At 36.6% G+C, this 17,209-nt stretch overlaps 1 protein-coding gene across 1 annotated transcript in view; it reads right to left on the bottom strand.

Annotated features, from left to right (window-relative positions):
- Window positions 1-252: 252 nt before the first annotated feature.
- HSPA4L (heat shock protein family A (Hsp70) member 4 like) overlaps window positions 253-17,209 on the bottom strand; it is a 52,559-nt gene continuing 35,602 nt past the window's right edge. The window contains exons 15-19 of the mRNA XM_065904869.1: window positions 15,100-15,225; window positions 14,697-14,804; window positions 7,404-7,523; window positions 4,288-4,449; window positions 253-867 (exon numbers count right to left, since the gene is read on the bottom strand). Of these exons, the coding sequence (XP_065760941.1) occupies window positions 676-867; window positions 4,288-4,449; window positions 7,404-7,523; window positions 14,697-14,804; window positions 15,100-15,225 (708 nt within the window). The 3' untranslated portion in view covers window positions 253-675. The remainder of the gene's footprint in view (window positions 868-4,287; window positions 4,450-7,403; window positions 7,524-14,696; window positions 14,805-15,099; window positions 15,226-17,209) is intronic.

The raw sequence follows: 17,209 nt of genomic DNA, 5'->3' as shown, positions 1-17,209 counted from the left end.
AAGACACTGAATTACTCTGAGAAGCATCAATCCACATGACTAATGAAAAGAAGCAAACTGCTGGTGCCACCTTAACATAAAATTGTGCATTTTCCCCTTCAGTGTGTGTTTTAGTTCATTTATATGATAATAAAGTTTTGGAGTCCTCATGGCACACAACTGAGATGGAATAGTTTGTCAAGGAACCTATTTGTTTTAATGTTTTAAATTGTAACAACACAGTAACTACAAAAGGGTCAGTGCCTGGTGGCTGTAAACCACATCTGTTTCAATGTTTTTAAAAACAATGATGCAATTAAATCTATGCTTCTGCAACAATAGTGCAATACAGTATCCTTCCTGAATAAAGGAGCTGAGGTTTATCCAAGTAGAAGCTTTAAATAAGGTAGACTGTTGCCAACTACTTATCAGTCTTGCATGTTTGACATAAAATAGATTAGGAAAGCTTAAACTGACTTGTTAATCTATATTCAGCTAAAGCTTCACATAAGCAGCAATGGAAATGAACATAGGTGCACTCAATATAAAACACTTTTCAAAACTACTCCAAAAAACAAATGACAGAAAGTGGTTAAGAGCAACTAAACATCTGTTGTGTGTACCAGATGTAAAAGAAGAAGAATGGACTCTGTGGTTACTTGCACTATTTGAATTACGTGAAGGTAAAGTTAAGACTTAGTCCACTTCCATCTCTGCAGAAGATTTAGTATGCTGTGAGTTGTCTTTTGTTGAATCTGGTTTGGTTTCAGTCCCACTCTGTCCATCCATTGGTCCGTTGTGCTCACTATTATCTTTTGCCTTGTCTTCAGCAACCTCTACTTTCGGTTTGGGCTTATAAATGATGGGGTTACAGAAATTATCCAGTTCCTAAAGACATGAAGAAAATTTATTATATTAAAAATATTATGTAACAAGTTACCACTAACTTTCTGAAGTCCACATATACTTTCTAAATTTCCACATAATTCCACATTGCTGAATAGCTGTTAGCTCAGCTAGATAACCAACTAATTCTTAAAATACCTTAATGAATTATTTACCTTCTTGGCTAGTGTATGTCAGTGGTTTAGGAAACTATTCAGTCTTTAATAATACATTCTGTATTTAGTTGTTACTAAATATCTTCCTTATAATTTATTTTGGCAGGAATAATCTTTATATATTTATTTATTTTGGCCATGACACATGGCATTCAGAACCCCTCCAACTCGGGTCCTTGGCAGTGAGAGCATAGTTCTAACCACTGGAATGCCAGGGAATTCCTAGGAATAATTTTTAATTCATTCCTTTAAATTATGCCTAAAGCTCTGTTAAGAGAATTATGTCTATACATAGCACCTATTTTGTAAGTTAAAATTTGTCAAAATTATCTGAAAACTATTTTAATAAATGGGATTAGATAAATGTATACACTAACTTTACTTTTGGAAAACAGTAGCTTTTTTTGTCAAAGGAAAAATAAGCCATGGAAGTAAATTCAACTTAATAATAATTTCAAAGATATTATTTTCTATATTCTTGGTTTTTCTGCACAGAAATATAAGACCATTTCAATAATGCTACTGAAACACTTTAAATTCTTTTAAGACCAGTGTCACAGAAATTGGGTGGGATGGAAAAATAGGAGGTAACATCCTGGGGGAATGTTTTAGTGGCAAACTGTTCTTGTCACACTCTACCTCTCACCTGATTAGGAGTAAATTATAATAGATTCTTTGTAAAACTTTCTCAAAAAGGAAAATACTCTTACTGCTTTATTATTAAAAAAAAAAAAAATACCAGTTTGGCACAAAAGTTGCTCAACGTGATCACTAATCATCAGAAAAATGCAAATCAAAATCACAATGATATGTCTCATACCTGTCAAAATGACTGTCATCAAAAAGAACACAACATTTTGGTAAGGATATGGAGAAAAGGGAACTCTACGTACATTTCTGGTGGAAATGTAAATTGGTATAGCCATTATAGAAAACAGTATGAAGGTTCCTAAAAAAGCTAAAAGTTGAATTACTATATGATCGATCCAGCAATTCTACTCCTCAGTATCCAGAAATAAATGAAAATACTAATTTGAAAACATACATGCACACCAGTGTTCTAGCAGCATTATTTACAATAGCCAACATGTGGAAGCAACCTAAGTGTCCATGAACAGATGAGCAGACAAAGATGTAGCATGTGTATACAATGGAATAAAAAGAATGAAGAATGAAAATTTGCTGTCTGCAGCAACATTGATGTTACTAGAGGGTATTATGCTTACAGAGAGACAAATACTATATCTTATTACTTACACGTGTAATCTAACAGCAACAGAAAAAAAGACTCACAGATACAGAGAATAAACTAAGAGTTTACCAGTGGGGAGAGGTTAAGTGAGGGGCAAGATAAGGGTATAGGATTAAGAGATACAAACTAATATGTATAAAAGAAATAAGCTACAAGGATATATGGTATAATGGAATATAGCCAATATTTTAGAATAAATGAAGTAAAATCTATAAAAATATTGAATCACTGTATACAATTTATAATCCTGTCAATCAAATATACTTCAATTAAAAAAAACCCAAACCTGTTTTTGTTTTTAAAATGAATCAAATACCTATGAGCATACTGAACCAGATTTTAAAAAATCACCTGATATTCCACCTCCTCTGGTGGTAGTGGTGTAGTTGCTAAACTGTGTCTGACTCTTGCTACCCCATGGACTGTAGCCTGCTAGGCTCCTCTGTCCATGGGATTTTTCAGGCAATGGAGTGGTTTAACTTTTCCTTCTCCAGGGGATTTTCCCAACCTAGCAATCGAACCCTGGTCTCCTGCACTGCAGGCAGATTCTTTACCCACTAAGCTACCATCTCCTCTAGATTAACATTATTAGCCTTTTGGTGAACATTCTTCTAGATATATATCCATGCACACATATATCCAAACATACAAGTCTTAATGAAGATGCTAATTTATAGTCAGATAACTTTAGATTCTGTAATCCTTTTTCATGCATCATGTATAAATCTCTATATCTCAACAGATTTACTGGGCATCCCTGATGGTCTAATAGCTAAGAATCCATTTGCATTGGCAAATTGGATCAGGTTCGATCCCTGGTCTGGGAGGATCCCACAGCTGCGAAGCATCTAAGCCTGTGAACCACGAGTGTTGAGCCTGTGTTCTAGAGCCAAGCCACAACAGCTAAGCCTGTACACTACAACTACTGAAGCCTGTGCTCTGCAACAAGAGAAGCCGTTGCAATGAGAAGCCCACACACCATAAGAAGAGTTGCCCCTGCTCACCCCAACTAGAGAAAAGCCCAAGCACAGCAACAAAGACCCAATGCAGCCAAAATTAAATCTGCAAAAAAGTACATTTATCTCTATTATCTTAAATACTGTGTTTAACTATTATACTGTGTTGTATATGCATCAGTTTATCTAATTTCTTATTGGTAGGTATTTAGGTTGCTGCCAGTTTTTTGCTATCATAAGCAGGGGTTTATATACTCATGCGATAGTCAAATTAAGATGAATTCCTAGAATTGTTATTTCTGCATTAAAGGTAAACTCATTTTAAATTTCTATACATATTCTGAAATGATGTTCCAGAAAGAAGCAGTAACAAATGTAACCAAATTGCTCAGGGAAAGGCATCCGTTTCTTCACACCCTGGCAGTTACGGCAAAGACTGCGAATGTGAACAACCAACCAATCAGAGAAGAGAGATTTGCATTTCTTAAGATGAATCTTTTCTTATGTTTATTAGACATGTGTTTCTTTGTCAGCTGTTTTTCCACTGTCTTATTTTTCTACTTAGATGCTGATCTTTATTAAAGTTTATCCCCATGTTTCTCATGGTGTTTTATATAACTTTTGACATTTTCAGTAGTAACAGTTTTTAAAATGGAAAGTTTATCTCGGAAGTAAGATTTTACCATGAAATTTTATACATTTCAAACTATGTCAAAAACAAGTATATACTGCGGTTTTAGAATGGAGATTCAAAAGTGTTATCTAGCCTAGAAAAATCAGACATAATCTATAGTTGTTGCATTGTTTTATTTTATTGCTTTATTTTACACTTAAAATCTAAAAGTGTTTTTTGTGTGTAAGGCTAATTAAATCAAGAAACATGATCCACCTAGAATCTTCCCCCCACCCCAAATTAAAGATTAGCCTCAAATTCCTATTTCTGTCTGTTTTTCTGTAAGTTGATTACTTCTTAGAGTATGGCTCCCATTAAAAAATTTTAGTGACTGAAGCCATTAAAAACAAGTTTATAGTTTCTTACCTTTGACTTTGCAACTATTTCTGAAACTTTCACCACAGGATCTTGAGTGAGACTTAGTTTGTTCTGTGCGTTCATCTTACTGTTCAGCCAACTCATGGCTTCACTGATATATTTTTCAACCTTTTCAATTTCAGCAGGATCCAAATGATCGTATCTTTCATCCTATTAGGGGAAAAAAAAAAAAAGAGGCTTTTCAGGAAGCACCAATTTATTGATAATTTCTGCTTAAAAGATTTAGACTCTTATTGAGTGTATATCACACGCATACTTGTGAAGAAGCTATTTACAAATTACATAGAACTGAAGAAACTGGGAGAAAGAAAAATCAGTATGCTTTTTAAGAGGAAAGGCCTTCTGAAGAAGTCAGGTTTGGAAAGGAATGACTTGTGGAGAATATTAAAACTGAAAAGTAGTTTTTAGCCAAGAAAGAAGCTGCATGGAATTAAATCTGTCAAGGAGTAAAATGAAATAAGGTAAGTAGGCACAAGCAAGCTACACAGAAAATTCCGACTCTACAGCAGACTCTGATTAAGTTGATAAGGAGACATAAAAAATAAAAAGTAAAATTGTCTGAAAAAGACATCTGCAGCTGTCACATGTAGAAGACAATCTAAGAAGTCATGATTTATACTGGTGGTCTCAAAACCAGAAAGAAGTGACAATGCAACATACAGAAAGAGGATCTCCTCCTCATTCATCTGTCTGTCTACATGCTTTTAAAAAATCTCTAGCCTGAACATCTTCCCTGAACTCTCAACTCTATCCAGCTTCCAACTTGAATTCTTATTTGTAAAGTTTGAAACAACATACCTGTGTTTCAAATTAACGATTACCTCCCTACCTACTCTTAAAAGTTTTGCTCATCTCGGTAATTAAAAAATATCCTTTCAGGCCAAAAATCCTTAAGAGTTATTTTGACTCCTCTTTCTGTTTTATCTACATAAAAATTATCAGCTCTGCTTCAAAATATATGCAGCAGAAATCCACCTACTTCCCCTTCCACTATCCAGGCTTAGGGTTCCATCACTTCTTACCTGTACTATTCTAATGGTTTAACTAGTCTCTCTGCTTCTGTAGTCTTAAATCATGCTGCTTCTATGCTCAGAAGCCTCCAATGGACTCCTATCTCAGGGTAAAAACAAAGCTTTTATAATGGCCCCTGGGTGCTGCATGATCTGGGAACTAATAACCCCACCCTTACTGTTTTGAGTCCCCTTGGCTTCCTTGCTGTTAATCCTACACTTTCCCTGAGATTTTGCAATTGCTTCCTACCCCCCTGCCCCACTTTTTAAAAAACATTTTTCTTATAATTATCATACATCTTGAACCCTCCCTCACCTCCTTTAATTCTCCCCTCAAATGATGTCATCTTAATTAGTCTGCCTTTCTGACAATCTCCACCTCTGGCAGTCCCTTCCTTTTCCCACAGCTCTTACCACCATCTGACTTCAGTGACCCATTACTGTCTATCTTTTCCCACAAGCATATTAGAAATAAGTCCAATGTTTTGTTTGTTGCTGTAGTTCCAGCACCTTGAAGGGAGCATGGAACATAATAAACTCAAAATTCTTGAGCACAAGGGAAGTCTTGCCTTGCTCTGAATAATAGTTTAAACCTGCATCTTCAGGAAGCTTTTTGACAGCATGGCGAACACTAGGTTGTAATAATAATAAATAGACCCTCCAATACCAGATTTGAAATATTCTTGGTGTCTCTATTTGTCTGCTTGCTCCTTTTTTTCCATTATCCTTATATTCTATTTGTACCTGTATGGACACTGATGTTGGCAGGCACATTCACAATTGGTACCTGCATTATTCCTTTAGGTTGGTTGGACTACACTCTATCTCAAAAAATGTACAAATCTTTTATTGGTAAAATAAATAACCAGCTTTCCCACACTGTGTAGTGAAAAACAGTATAGTTGTTAAGGGTTTGTATATTGACTTTAGGCTGCTTAGATTTTATCCTGACAACATCACTACTTCTAAAGGTGCTTAAGCGCTGCTATTTTCCTATAAAATAACAGTCTTGTCAGAACTGAGATAATCCATGCAAAGTGCTCAAAATTTAGTACGTGCTCGATAAATGTAAACTGTGATAATGCCCGCCCTAAATCTTTGGTGCTGGTCTCTCCAGCCCACTGATGCAGTTTTAACATCAGTGATAAAATCTGGGGGAATTACAGTGAATATTTAAAATTGGAAACTTGGGGGCTCCCTGGTGGCTCAGTGGTAAAGAATCTGCCTGCAGTGTAGAAGATGCAGGAGACGGGTTCAATCCCTGGGTCAAGAAGATCCCCTGGAGGAGGATATGGCAACCTGCTCCAGTATTCTTGTTGGGGAAATCCCATGGACAGAGGAGCCTGGCTGGCTACAGTCCAGGATCACGGAGAGTCACATGACTGAGCATACACACAGAAAACTTGTCCTGCAGGGAAAATTAAACCTGCTGAGTTTAATAAACTTATTTTGGAATACTACCATGCCCATTCGTTTACACACTGTGTATTTGCTCTTGCTCTACGACAGCCAAGTTGAACTTACATAGTAGGCCTGCAGAGCCTAAAATGTTATTTGGTCATTTAAAGAAAAAGTTTGCTAACCTCTCCTTTAGAGGAAAAAAAACATCAGCTTAATTTTGTCAAATCTTACTGTTACATTCAAATGCAGGTTACTTATGTAACTAAATATCTGAGGCTAAAAAACAGTGGAAAGGCTAAGGGTAGTAAGACAGATCTGGGCACAGATATAAAAGAATAAAGGACATGGGAGTTACAGATAAGCAAAAGACTGGAAGACCAAGAGCAACCAAAAGAAAGAGGCGCCAAGGGACAAAATGAACACTAGCAGAGTCCAGTTTCAAAGATGCCAGTAAAAAAAGGTTCAGCAAAACCTCTTTTTCACTGTATCAATAATGAAATCCCTAATAGGAAAACAATGAATTTGTTCACTGGATTAGTTCAGGGAATTCTAAAAGATTAAAACCACATAACTGCACTTTGGTAGCAACAACTGCTATAGCTCTGTAGTTGAGAACTTTTAAGATTTACCCCATTCTCTCTGTGTACCACACACGTTCCCATTATCACCAATTTACTTTATGAGTTTTAATACCTTGTTTCTGTATGCTTCTATCACTTTCATGACAAGTTGGATCTTTTTTCCCAAGTCGTTTAAAGCTTTTGGTCTTTCTTCATGTTCCATGTACCTTATTTGAATAGGCTGGCCATATTTCTGTTAAGTTTTTTAAAAAGAAAAAGTTATTAACAGAAAACAACTTTTACTGTGGTTCACTGGAGGAAATGGCAACCCACTCTACTATTCTTGCCTTGAGAATCCCATGAACAGTTATGAAAAGGCAAAAAGATATGACACTAGAAGATGAGTCCCCCCTTCCCCCAGGTTGGAAGGTATCCAATATGCTACTGGGGAAGAGCAGAGGGCAATTTTACTCATAGCTCCACAAAGAATGAAGTTGCTAGGCCAAAGTGGAAACAGTGCTCAGTTGTGGATGTGCCTGGTGGTGAAAGTAGTCCAATGATGTAAAGAACAACATTGCATAGGAACCTGGCAATGGATGTTTATTTGAGCAAGCTATGGGAGATAGCAGAGGACAGAGGCGCCTCAGTTCAGCTCAGTTGTGTCCGGCTCTTTGCGACCCCATGAACTGCAGCACTCCAGGCCTCCCTGTCCATTATCAACTCCCAGAGTTTACTCAGACTCATCTCCATTGAGGCGGTTATGCCATCCGACCATCTCATCCTCTGTCGTCCCCTTCTCCTCCTGCCCTCAATCTTTCCCAGCATCAGGGTCTTTTCCAATGAGTCAGCTCTTCACATCAGGTGACCAAAGTATTGGAGTTTCAGCTTCAACATCAGTTCTTCCAATGAACATTCAGGACTGATCTCCTTTAGGATGGACTGGATGGATCTCCTTGCAGTCCAAGGGACTCTCAAGATTCTTTTCCAACACCACAGTTCAAAAGCATCAATTCTTCGGTGCTCAGCTTTCTTTATAGTCCAACTTTCACATCCATACATGACTACTAGAAAAACCATAGCCTTGACTAGACAGACCTTTGTGGACAAAGTAATGTCTCTGCTTTTTAATATGCTATCTAGGTTGGTCATAACTTTCCTTCCAAGGAGTGTCTTTTAATTTCATGGCTGCAGTCACCATCTGCAGTGATTTTGGAGCCCCCCAAAATAAAGTCTGTCACTGTACACTGTTTCTCCATCTATTTGCCATGAAGTGATGGGACTGGATGCCATGATCCTAGTTTTCTGAGCTTTTAAGTTTTTGAGCTTTAAGCCAACTTTTTCACTCTCCTCTTTCACTTTCATCAAGAGGTCTTTAGTTCTTCTTTGCTTTCTGCCATAAGGGTGGTGTCATCTGCATATCTGAGGTTATTGATATTTCTCCTGGCTTGTGCTTTATCCAGCCTAGCGTTTCTCATTATGTACTCTGCACATAAGTTAAATAAGCACAGTGACAATATACATACAGCCTATATGTACTCCTTTCCTGATCTGGAACCAGTTCCATGTCCAGTTCTAGCTGTTGCTTCCTGACCTGCATACAGATTTCTCAAGAAGCAGGTCAGGTGATCTGGTATTCCCATCTATTTCACAATTGTGAAATTCCATAGTTTATTGTGATCCACACAGTTGAAGGCTATGGCATAGTCAATAAAGCAGAAATAGATGTTTTTCTGGAACTCTCTTGGTTTTTCGATGATCCAGCGGATGTTGGCAATTTGATCTCTGGTTCCTCGGCCTTTTCTAAAACCAGCTTAAACATTTGGAAGTTCACAGTTTATGTATTATTGAAGCCTGGCTTGCAGAATTTTGAGCATTACTTTGCTAGTGTGTGAGATGAGTGAAATTGTGCAGTAGTTTGAACATTCTTTGGCTTTGCCTTTCTTAGGGATTGGAATGAAAACTGACCTTTTCCAGTGCTGTGGCCACTGCTGAGTTTTCCAAATTTGCTGGCATATTGAGTGCAGCACTTTCACAGCATCATCTTTTAGGATTTGAAGTAGCTCAACTGGAATTCCATCACCTCCACTAGCTTTGTTCCTAGTGATGCTTTCTAAGGCCCACTTGACTTCACATTCCAGGATGTCTGGCTCTAGGTGAGTGATCACACCATCGTCATTATCTGGGTCGTGAAGATCTTTTTTGTACAGTTCTTCTGTGTATTCTTGCCACCTCTTCTTAATATCTTCTGTTTCTGTTAGGTTCATACCATTTCTGTCCTTTATTGAGCCCATCTTTGCATGAAATGTTCCCTTGGTGTCTCTAGTTTTCTTGAAGAGATCTCTAGTCCTTCCCTTTCTATTGCAGCACACTAGAGGAGCCTGGTGTGCTGTAATTCATGATGTCACAAAGAGTCAGGCACAATTTAGCAACTGAATGACAACAAATACAGGAAGATGAATAGGAAAGAAAGGTGGTCAGATCAAAAGCTGTCCCCTCTTATTTTCCTACATGGAAATGAGTTCCAGTGGTTATGTGCTTATTCAATCCTACACAGGGATGTCTATACCTTATGTCCTCCTCTCATTCATTAAGATTACCTTTTGATTCCTCTCAAATCCAAAGAATGTTAATTTTTTTAACGTTGGGTGTTATAAGTTTAAAACTACTAAGAAAACCATAAGAACTATACTGCATCCAGAAATAATGTATTTGAAACTTGGTTTCATATAACTCATGCATATAACTCTGTATATGCAACATGGTTGTTGGGATTTCCTGGTATTTAATACCTATTGACTATTATTTATGTCATATTTATTCATTAGATTAGTATGTGTATTTTAAGTATAGTGCTTAAAAACAAGAAAGCCCTTTGGCCCCTCACCCCAGGTGCATAGAAGTAGAGAGTGTCTAAATTTTAAAACAGCTTCTCTAACTGTGAGGATGGGAATACATTAGAAAAAAAGATATTTTCTTCCAAATTCTTTACATACGTAAATAAAAATCAGCTTATTTTAGAGTAATTTTAGGTTTTCAGAAATGTTACAAAGGAAACAATGACGAGCCAAGCACCTTTTATTGCTTTTCTCTAATGTTAGCATCTTATACCATTATGGAACAATTGTCAAAACCAAGAAATCAACACTGGTGTATTACTTTTAAATATTGACTGAACTCCAGATTATTTGGATTTCATCTTTTTCTTTCCCAGGATACCATACTGCATTTAGTCTACTTACATTGTACTTTTAATTGTAAATGTTTTGGAAAGGATAGTAAGTTATAAAAACCATCTTATAAAAATAGTGAAGCCCATGAAAACTTCTATAACATTCATTTCTACATTTATGTATACATTGGAAGCAAAATAATACATCCTTGGAACTTCTGGGCTTTTCAGTTATTTCTATTGGCCTCAGCTGTCTGGCTTGTTCCTCCAGCCCAATTTATATATATAGTCCTTTAAAGGCGATGGGGAGTAAAAAACACCAAGAGGATAAAATATGGTAAAGCTTAGTTTTGCTTTCATAAGCATAGGCTTTCAAGTTGCTTTTTAATTGTTCCCTTTGGAAGTAATTTATTGGCAAGATATTAACCTTTAAACAAAATTTTTTACATGTACCCCAGTATGCATTGCAGCACAATTTACAATAGCCAGGACATGGAAACAACTGAGATGTCCATCAACAGATAAATGAATAGAGAAGATGTGGTACATTTATTTTCTTTTGCTTTCAAGTTACATAAATTCTTTTGCACCTCAACCTCCCCATCACTAAAGGGCTGCCTTTCCACATACTCTAGAAGTCTTTATTAATGTCATCACTTAGTATACATGTATTTACTCACTACTCAAAGAATGGTTCAGGTACCAGCAGCATCAGAATCTCTCGGAAGCTTATAAAAAATTTAGAATCATGGACCCAACTTAGATATACTGAATTTTTTTGCATTTCAGTAAAGGCCCCAGGTTATTCATGTGCACATTAAAGCTATGATCCTCACTAAGATGGAAAGACTAAAATTTCCTGTCATCTTTCCAATCTAAACTTCTAAACTTTTGAAGTTTTTTTGTTTTTTCCAGGATGGGGGGTGAGGGTTGGGTGGCAAGCAGGAGGAAAAGAGTAATAGTGTTTTTTTTTCTCTAATCAGACCACTGACCTAGAAAAAGGGGACCTGGTGGACATATCTCCTTATTTCTTTTTTAAAAGGACATTGAAGAGCAGGGGTACTATTTTTGAAGTTCTTTGCTGGCCTGGTGTCCCCAGTAGTGTGAACATACAAAAGGGCAATGTGTTAACTCCTCAAAATCAGAGCAGTCAAGGGGGAGAGAAGCAGAGCAAAAGTGACTCCTCTAATGGATGAGGGGTCAGGCTGACAAGTCACTTCTTAACAACATCTCAGAAATCATGGCTTATATAAGAGTAATAGTAACACTCTGATCACGTGCTAATTTGAAGTAGTCAAACGGGAGATGGCAAGAGTGAACATCAACATTTTAGGAACCAGTGAACCAAAAGACTGGAATGGGTGAATTTAACTCAGATGACCATTATATCTACTATTGTGGGCAAGAATCCCTTAGAAGAAATGGAGTAGCCCTCATAGTCAAGAAAAGAGTCCAAAATGCAGTTCTTGAGTGCAATTTCAGAAACAACAGAACAATCTCTGTTCATTTCCAAGGCAAATCATTCAGTATCACAGTAATCCAAGTCTATGCCCCAAACAGTAATGCTAAAGAAGCTGAAGTTGAACAGTTCTATGAAGACCTACAAGACTTTCTAGAACTAACACCCAAAAAGATGTCCTCTTCATTTTGGGGGACTGGAATGCAAAAGTAGGAAGTCAAGGCCTTGGAGTACAAAATGAAGCAGAGCAAAGGCTAACATAGAGTTTTGCCAAGAGAACGCAATGGTCATAGCAAACACCATCTTCCAACAACACAAGAGAAGACTCTACATGTGGACATCACCAGATGGTCAATACCGAAATCAGACTGATTGTATTCTTTGCAGCCAAAGATGGAGAAGCTCTACACCAGCAGCAAAAACAAGACATGGAGCTGACTGTGGCTCAAATCATGAACTCCTTATTGCCAAATTCAGACTTATATTGAAGAAAGTAGGGAAAACCACTAGACCATTCAAGTATGACCTAAATCAAATCCCTTAGAGATTATACAGTGGAAGTGAGAAATATATTCAAAGGATTAGATCTGATAGAGTGCCTGAAGAACTATGGACAGAGGCTCATGACATTGTACAGGACGTAGTGATCAAGACCATCCCCAAGAAAAAGAAATGCAAAAAGGCAAAATGGTTGTCTAAGGAGGTCTTACAAATAGCCGAGAAAACAAGACAAGCAAAAAGTAAAATGAGAAAAAGAAAGATATACCCATTTGAATGCACAGTTCCAAAGAACAGCAAGGAGAGATAAGAAAGCCTTCCTCAGTGATCAATACAAAGAAATAGAGGAAAACAATAGAATAGGAAACACCAGAGATCTCTTCAAGAAATTAGAGCTACCAAGGGAACATTTCATGCAAAGATGGGCAAAATAAAGGACAGAAATGGTATGGACCTAACAGAAGCAGAAGATACTAAGAAGAGGTGGCAAGAATACACAGGAAAACTATACAAAAAAGATGTTCATGACCCAGATAACCATGATGGTGTGATCATTCACCTAGAGCCAGACATCCTGGAATGTGAAGTCAAGTGGACCTTAGGAAGCATCGCTAGGAACAAAGGTAGTGGAGGTGATGGAATTCCAGTTGAGCTATTTCAAATCCTAAAAGATGATGCTGTTAAGGTGCTGCACTCAACATGCCAGCAAATTTGGAAAACTTAGCAGTGGCCACAGTGGACTGGCAAAGGTCAGTTTTCATTCTAATCCCAAAGAAAGGCAATGCACTCATCTCACACGCTAGCAAAGTAATGCTCAAAATTCTCCAAGCCAGGCTTCAATAATACATGAACTGAGAACTTCCAGATGTTCAAGCTGGATTTAGAAAAGGCAGAGGAACCGGAGATCAAATTGCCAACATCTGCTGGATCATCGAAAAACCAAGAGAGTTCCAGAAAAACATCTATTTCTGCTTTATTGACGATGCCAAAGCATTTGACTGTGTGTATTACAACAAATTGTGGAAAATTCTCAAAGAGATGGGAATACCAGACCACCTGACCTGCCTCCTGAGAAATCTGTTTTGCAGGTCAACAAGCAACAGTAGAACTGGACAGGGAAACAGACTGGTTCCAATTTCAAATTGGGAAAGGAGTACATCAAGGCTGTATATTATCACCCTGCTTATTTTACCTATATGCAGAGTATTTAACATGTATGGAGAGTATATCTTGCTAAATGCCGGGCTGGATGAAGCACAAGCTGGAATCAAGACTGCTGGGAGAATATCAATAATCTCAGACACGCAGATGGCACCACCCTTTTGGCAGAAAGTGAAGAAGAACTCAAAAGCCTCTTGATGAAAGAGGACAGTGAAAAAGTTGACTTAAAAGTCAACATTCGAAAAACTATAATCACGGCATCCAGTCCCATCACTTCATGGTAAATAGATAGGGAAAACCATTAAAACAGAAAGAGACTTTACTTTTTGGGGCTCCAAAATCACTGCAAAGGGTGACTGCAGCCATGAAATTAGAAAATGCTTGATCCTTGGAAGAAAAGCTATGACAAACCTAGACAGTATATTAAAAAGCAGAGACATTACTTTGCCAACAATGGTCTGTCTAGTCAGAGCTTTGGTTTTTCCAGTAGTCATGTATGGATGTGAGAGTTGGACCATAAAGAAAGCTGAGCACTGAAGAATTGATGCTTTTGAACTGTGGTGTTGGAGAAGACTCTTGAGAGTCCCTTGGTCTGCAAGGAGATCAATCCAGTCAATATCCTGAATATTCATCAGAAGGACTGATGTTGAAACTGAAACTCCAATACTTTGGCCACCTGATGAGAAGAACTGACTCATTTGAAAAAACCCTGATGCTGGGAAAGATTGAAGGCAGGAGGAGAAGGGGATGACAGAGGATGAGATGGTTGGATGGCATCACTGATTCGACAGACCTGAGTTTGAGCAAGCTCCAGGAGATGGTGATGGACAGGGAAGCCTGGTGTGCTGCAGTCCATGGGGCTGCACAGAGTGGGACACAACTGAGTGACAGAACTGAACCTCTGCTAAATTTTCATATCTGAGTATCATAATAGACAAGAATGATTATGCATTATTTAATTTCAATTATCATGTAGCAGTCCTCACCTCCTAAATGAAAAGAGAGCATTTCTTGTTACACATATCTGCCTTAGAAATTTCTTATGTATTAATTAAACACATACACTGTGTTCTTACACCATAAATTTTAGGACAATTTAATGTCCTGTTCAACACTAATATAGACTTTAAAAAGTTTACCTTTAATTCTTGAAGCTTATCCACATATATTTGTTTAGGTTGGTCCTCTCCTTCTTCATAAAGCCAATTTTCTGTGTCTTCCAATATTGCAGACAGTTTTTTCAAGTCCTAGTTATATAGTTAAGAGATACCAATTGAAAATACTCTCCTTAGAAACAAAAGTCATCAGAACAAGGACAAAATGTTTTTCAAATATAAAAAAATTTTTTTCTGGCTTCATATTTATAAACATGTTTTCACTAGACTTCTGAAATTTGGTAAAATAACTAAGAACCATTCCTAAATGTGCTCAAAAAGACTGACAACAAAAACACATTTGCAACATTTATTTATATATTTATATTAGCATGCTCAAGCAAACATATAAATAATTCTAACGAAAAACTACAAAACTTAGACTTACTTCTTGAGTGATGAATTTTTCATAGACAGTGCCAAGCTTGTCTCTAAAATCATATACATATTCTTCAACAGCATTCTTTGCATCATTTCTTTCTTTCTCTAACTTATCCTGCATTATCATCTTCCCCTATTCAAAAAGTTTTACGTTAGTTGCCATGAAAACACTAGGAAAATAAAAAACAAAACCACAATGAAACATCACTTCAAACATTACTTGGTGATTATTTGTAGGATTTGAAACCCTTGTACATTGCTGTTGGGAAAGTACAATAATGTCCCCCTTAGAGAAAACTTTGGTGGCTCCTAAAGAAGCTAAAGAAAGAATTACAATGTGACCCAACAGTTTCACTCCTAGACATATAATTAAAGAACTGAAAGCAGAAACTCAGTTATCTGTCACCCAATGTTCAATGCAGCATTATTTACAATAACCAAAAGGTGGAAACAACTCATTTGTCCTTTAACATGTGAATGGACAAATAAAATGTATATATACAAAATGGAATGTTATTCTACTATAAAAAGAAAGTTCTGACACATGTTACGAACTTGATGAACCTTGAAAACATTATGCTCAGTGATATTAATACAGACACAAAGAATAAATATTGTATGGTTGCATTTATGAGTTATCTAATACAAATTCAAAGAGACAGAAAGTAAATTAATTTATTGGGGGTTGGGGAAGGGAGGAATGGTGAGTTATTAGTGGTTAGAGCTTCTGTTTAGGGTGATGAAAAAGTTTTGGAAAAGATAGTGTCAATTAAAAAAATTTTTAATAGACTAATTAGTGTATGTTAGTGTTCAAATCCTAGGTTTCCCATTTATTAGCTTTGAAATTGCAGCAAAATTGCCTAACCTAAGCCTCAGTTTTCTTATCCTAGAGAGCATACGATTGACATATTCACATAAAGTATTCAGGACAGTGCCTGACACATAACTGGTACTGAAGAGACGTTAGCTTTGGTAAGTGATACAGTATAGTGGTTGTGATCTTGAGCTTTGGAGACAGACTACTGGGCTCCAAAACAAAGGTTACTTGCTGAACTTGGGTGATTCAGTCTACTTCTGCCAGTCTCCTCATCTTTTAAATGCAGATTTCTAACAGTACTTAGATTTCATAGGTTTGAAGATTAAAGAGGATATGAAAGTATGTTAGCAAAAATTATTGTTAAATCAAAAGCCAAGAAAGAATCTGTAATAAATACTTGTACTTTAACAAAAACATAATATTTTAAACATAATACAATGCACCGATATTTGTAAATTTGAAATAGACAATTAGCACAACATTGTAAAGCAACTATACTCCAATGAAATTATTTTTAAAAAATAAAATGAGGCATTTAAATATTTTGAGAAAAAATCTTACACACAAAATTTATCATAGCTGCACTTCCACATAATCCATTTCTTTGGGAAAGTTAGTCTCAAATAATACAAATTCAGAATTATTTGGGATCTCTAGAAATGCTTGCTTCACATAAAATGTAGCTTTTAACAATTCATGAAGAGGTGATATAGATAGGTACTAGAAAGAGAACACTGTAAAGTCAAAATGTCTTGAGGAAATTCCTAGAGTAATGTGCAGCAGCTGGAGAATATGCAGCACTTCAAAGACAACTGCTGGTCAAGCCTGTAGAAATTAGGAACTACCATATAAATGTAAATTAAAAAAAAAAAACTTTTTACACAACCATTGGTAAAGAAACCAAACTCTTTTGCTCAAGAGAGTATAAAATGAAACATATAAACATGTAAAGAAAATTTCAAGAATGACAACAGTTTCTAAAAAAGTATCAAACGGAAGTAAGAAGACATTCTGAATTGAATCTTAATCTTTAAGGACCACACATTTGAAGAGGGGAGCTGGTAATACTTCCCTATACAATGTCTGCTGAGTGTGCTACTGTTAAGACACAATAAAAGGGGTAAGAATTATTAGTGCTGGAAAGGCCTTTCTCTGTAGTGGAGACAAGCCAAGTTTTCATATAACTAAGGTGAAAGATACAACTGTACATGACACTAATACAGCTCAGCGTTTTGTCCAAAATAAAGCAGTTCAATAATCTATTTAATAATTTCTTATGAGTTACAGACTAGTTCCCTAA

This window comes from Muntiacus reevesi, chromosome 13, assembly GCF_963930625.1.
Source record: "Muntiacus reevesi chromosome 13, mMunRee1.1, whole genome shotgun sequence".
Lineage (NCBI taxonomy): Eukaryota > Metazoa > Chordata > Mammalia > Artiodactyla > Cervidae > Muntiacus > Muntiacus reevesi.
The sequence above is the reverse complement of the archived record's forward strand: the minus strand, read 5'-3'. Positions and strand labels throughout refer to the sequence as shown.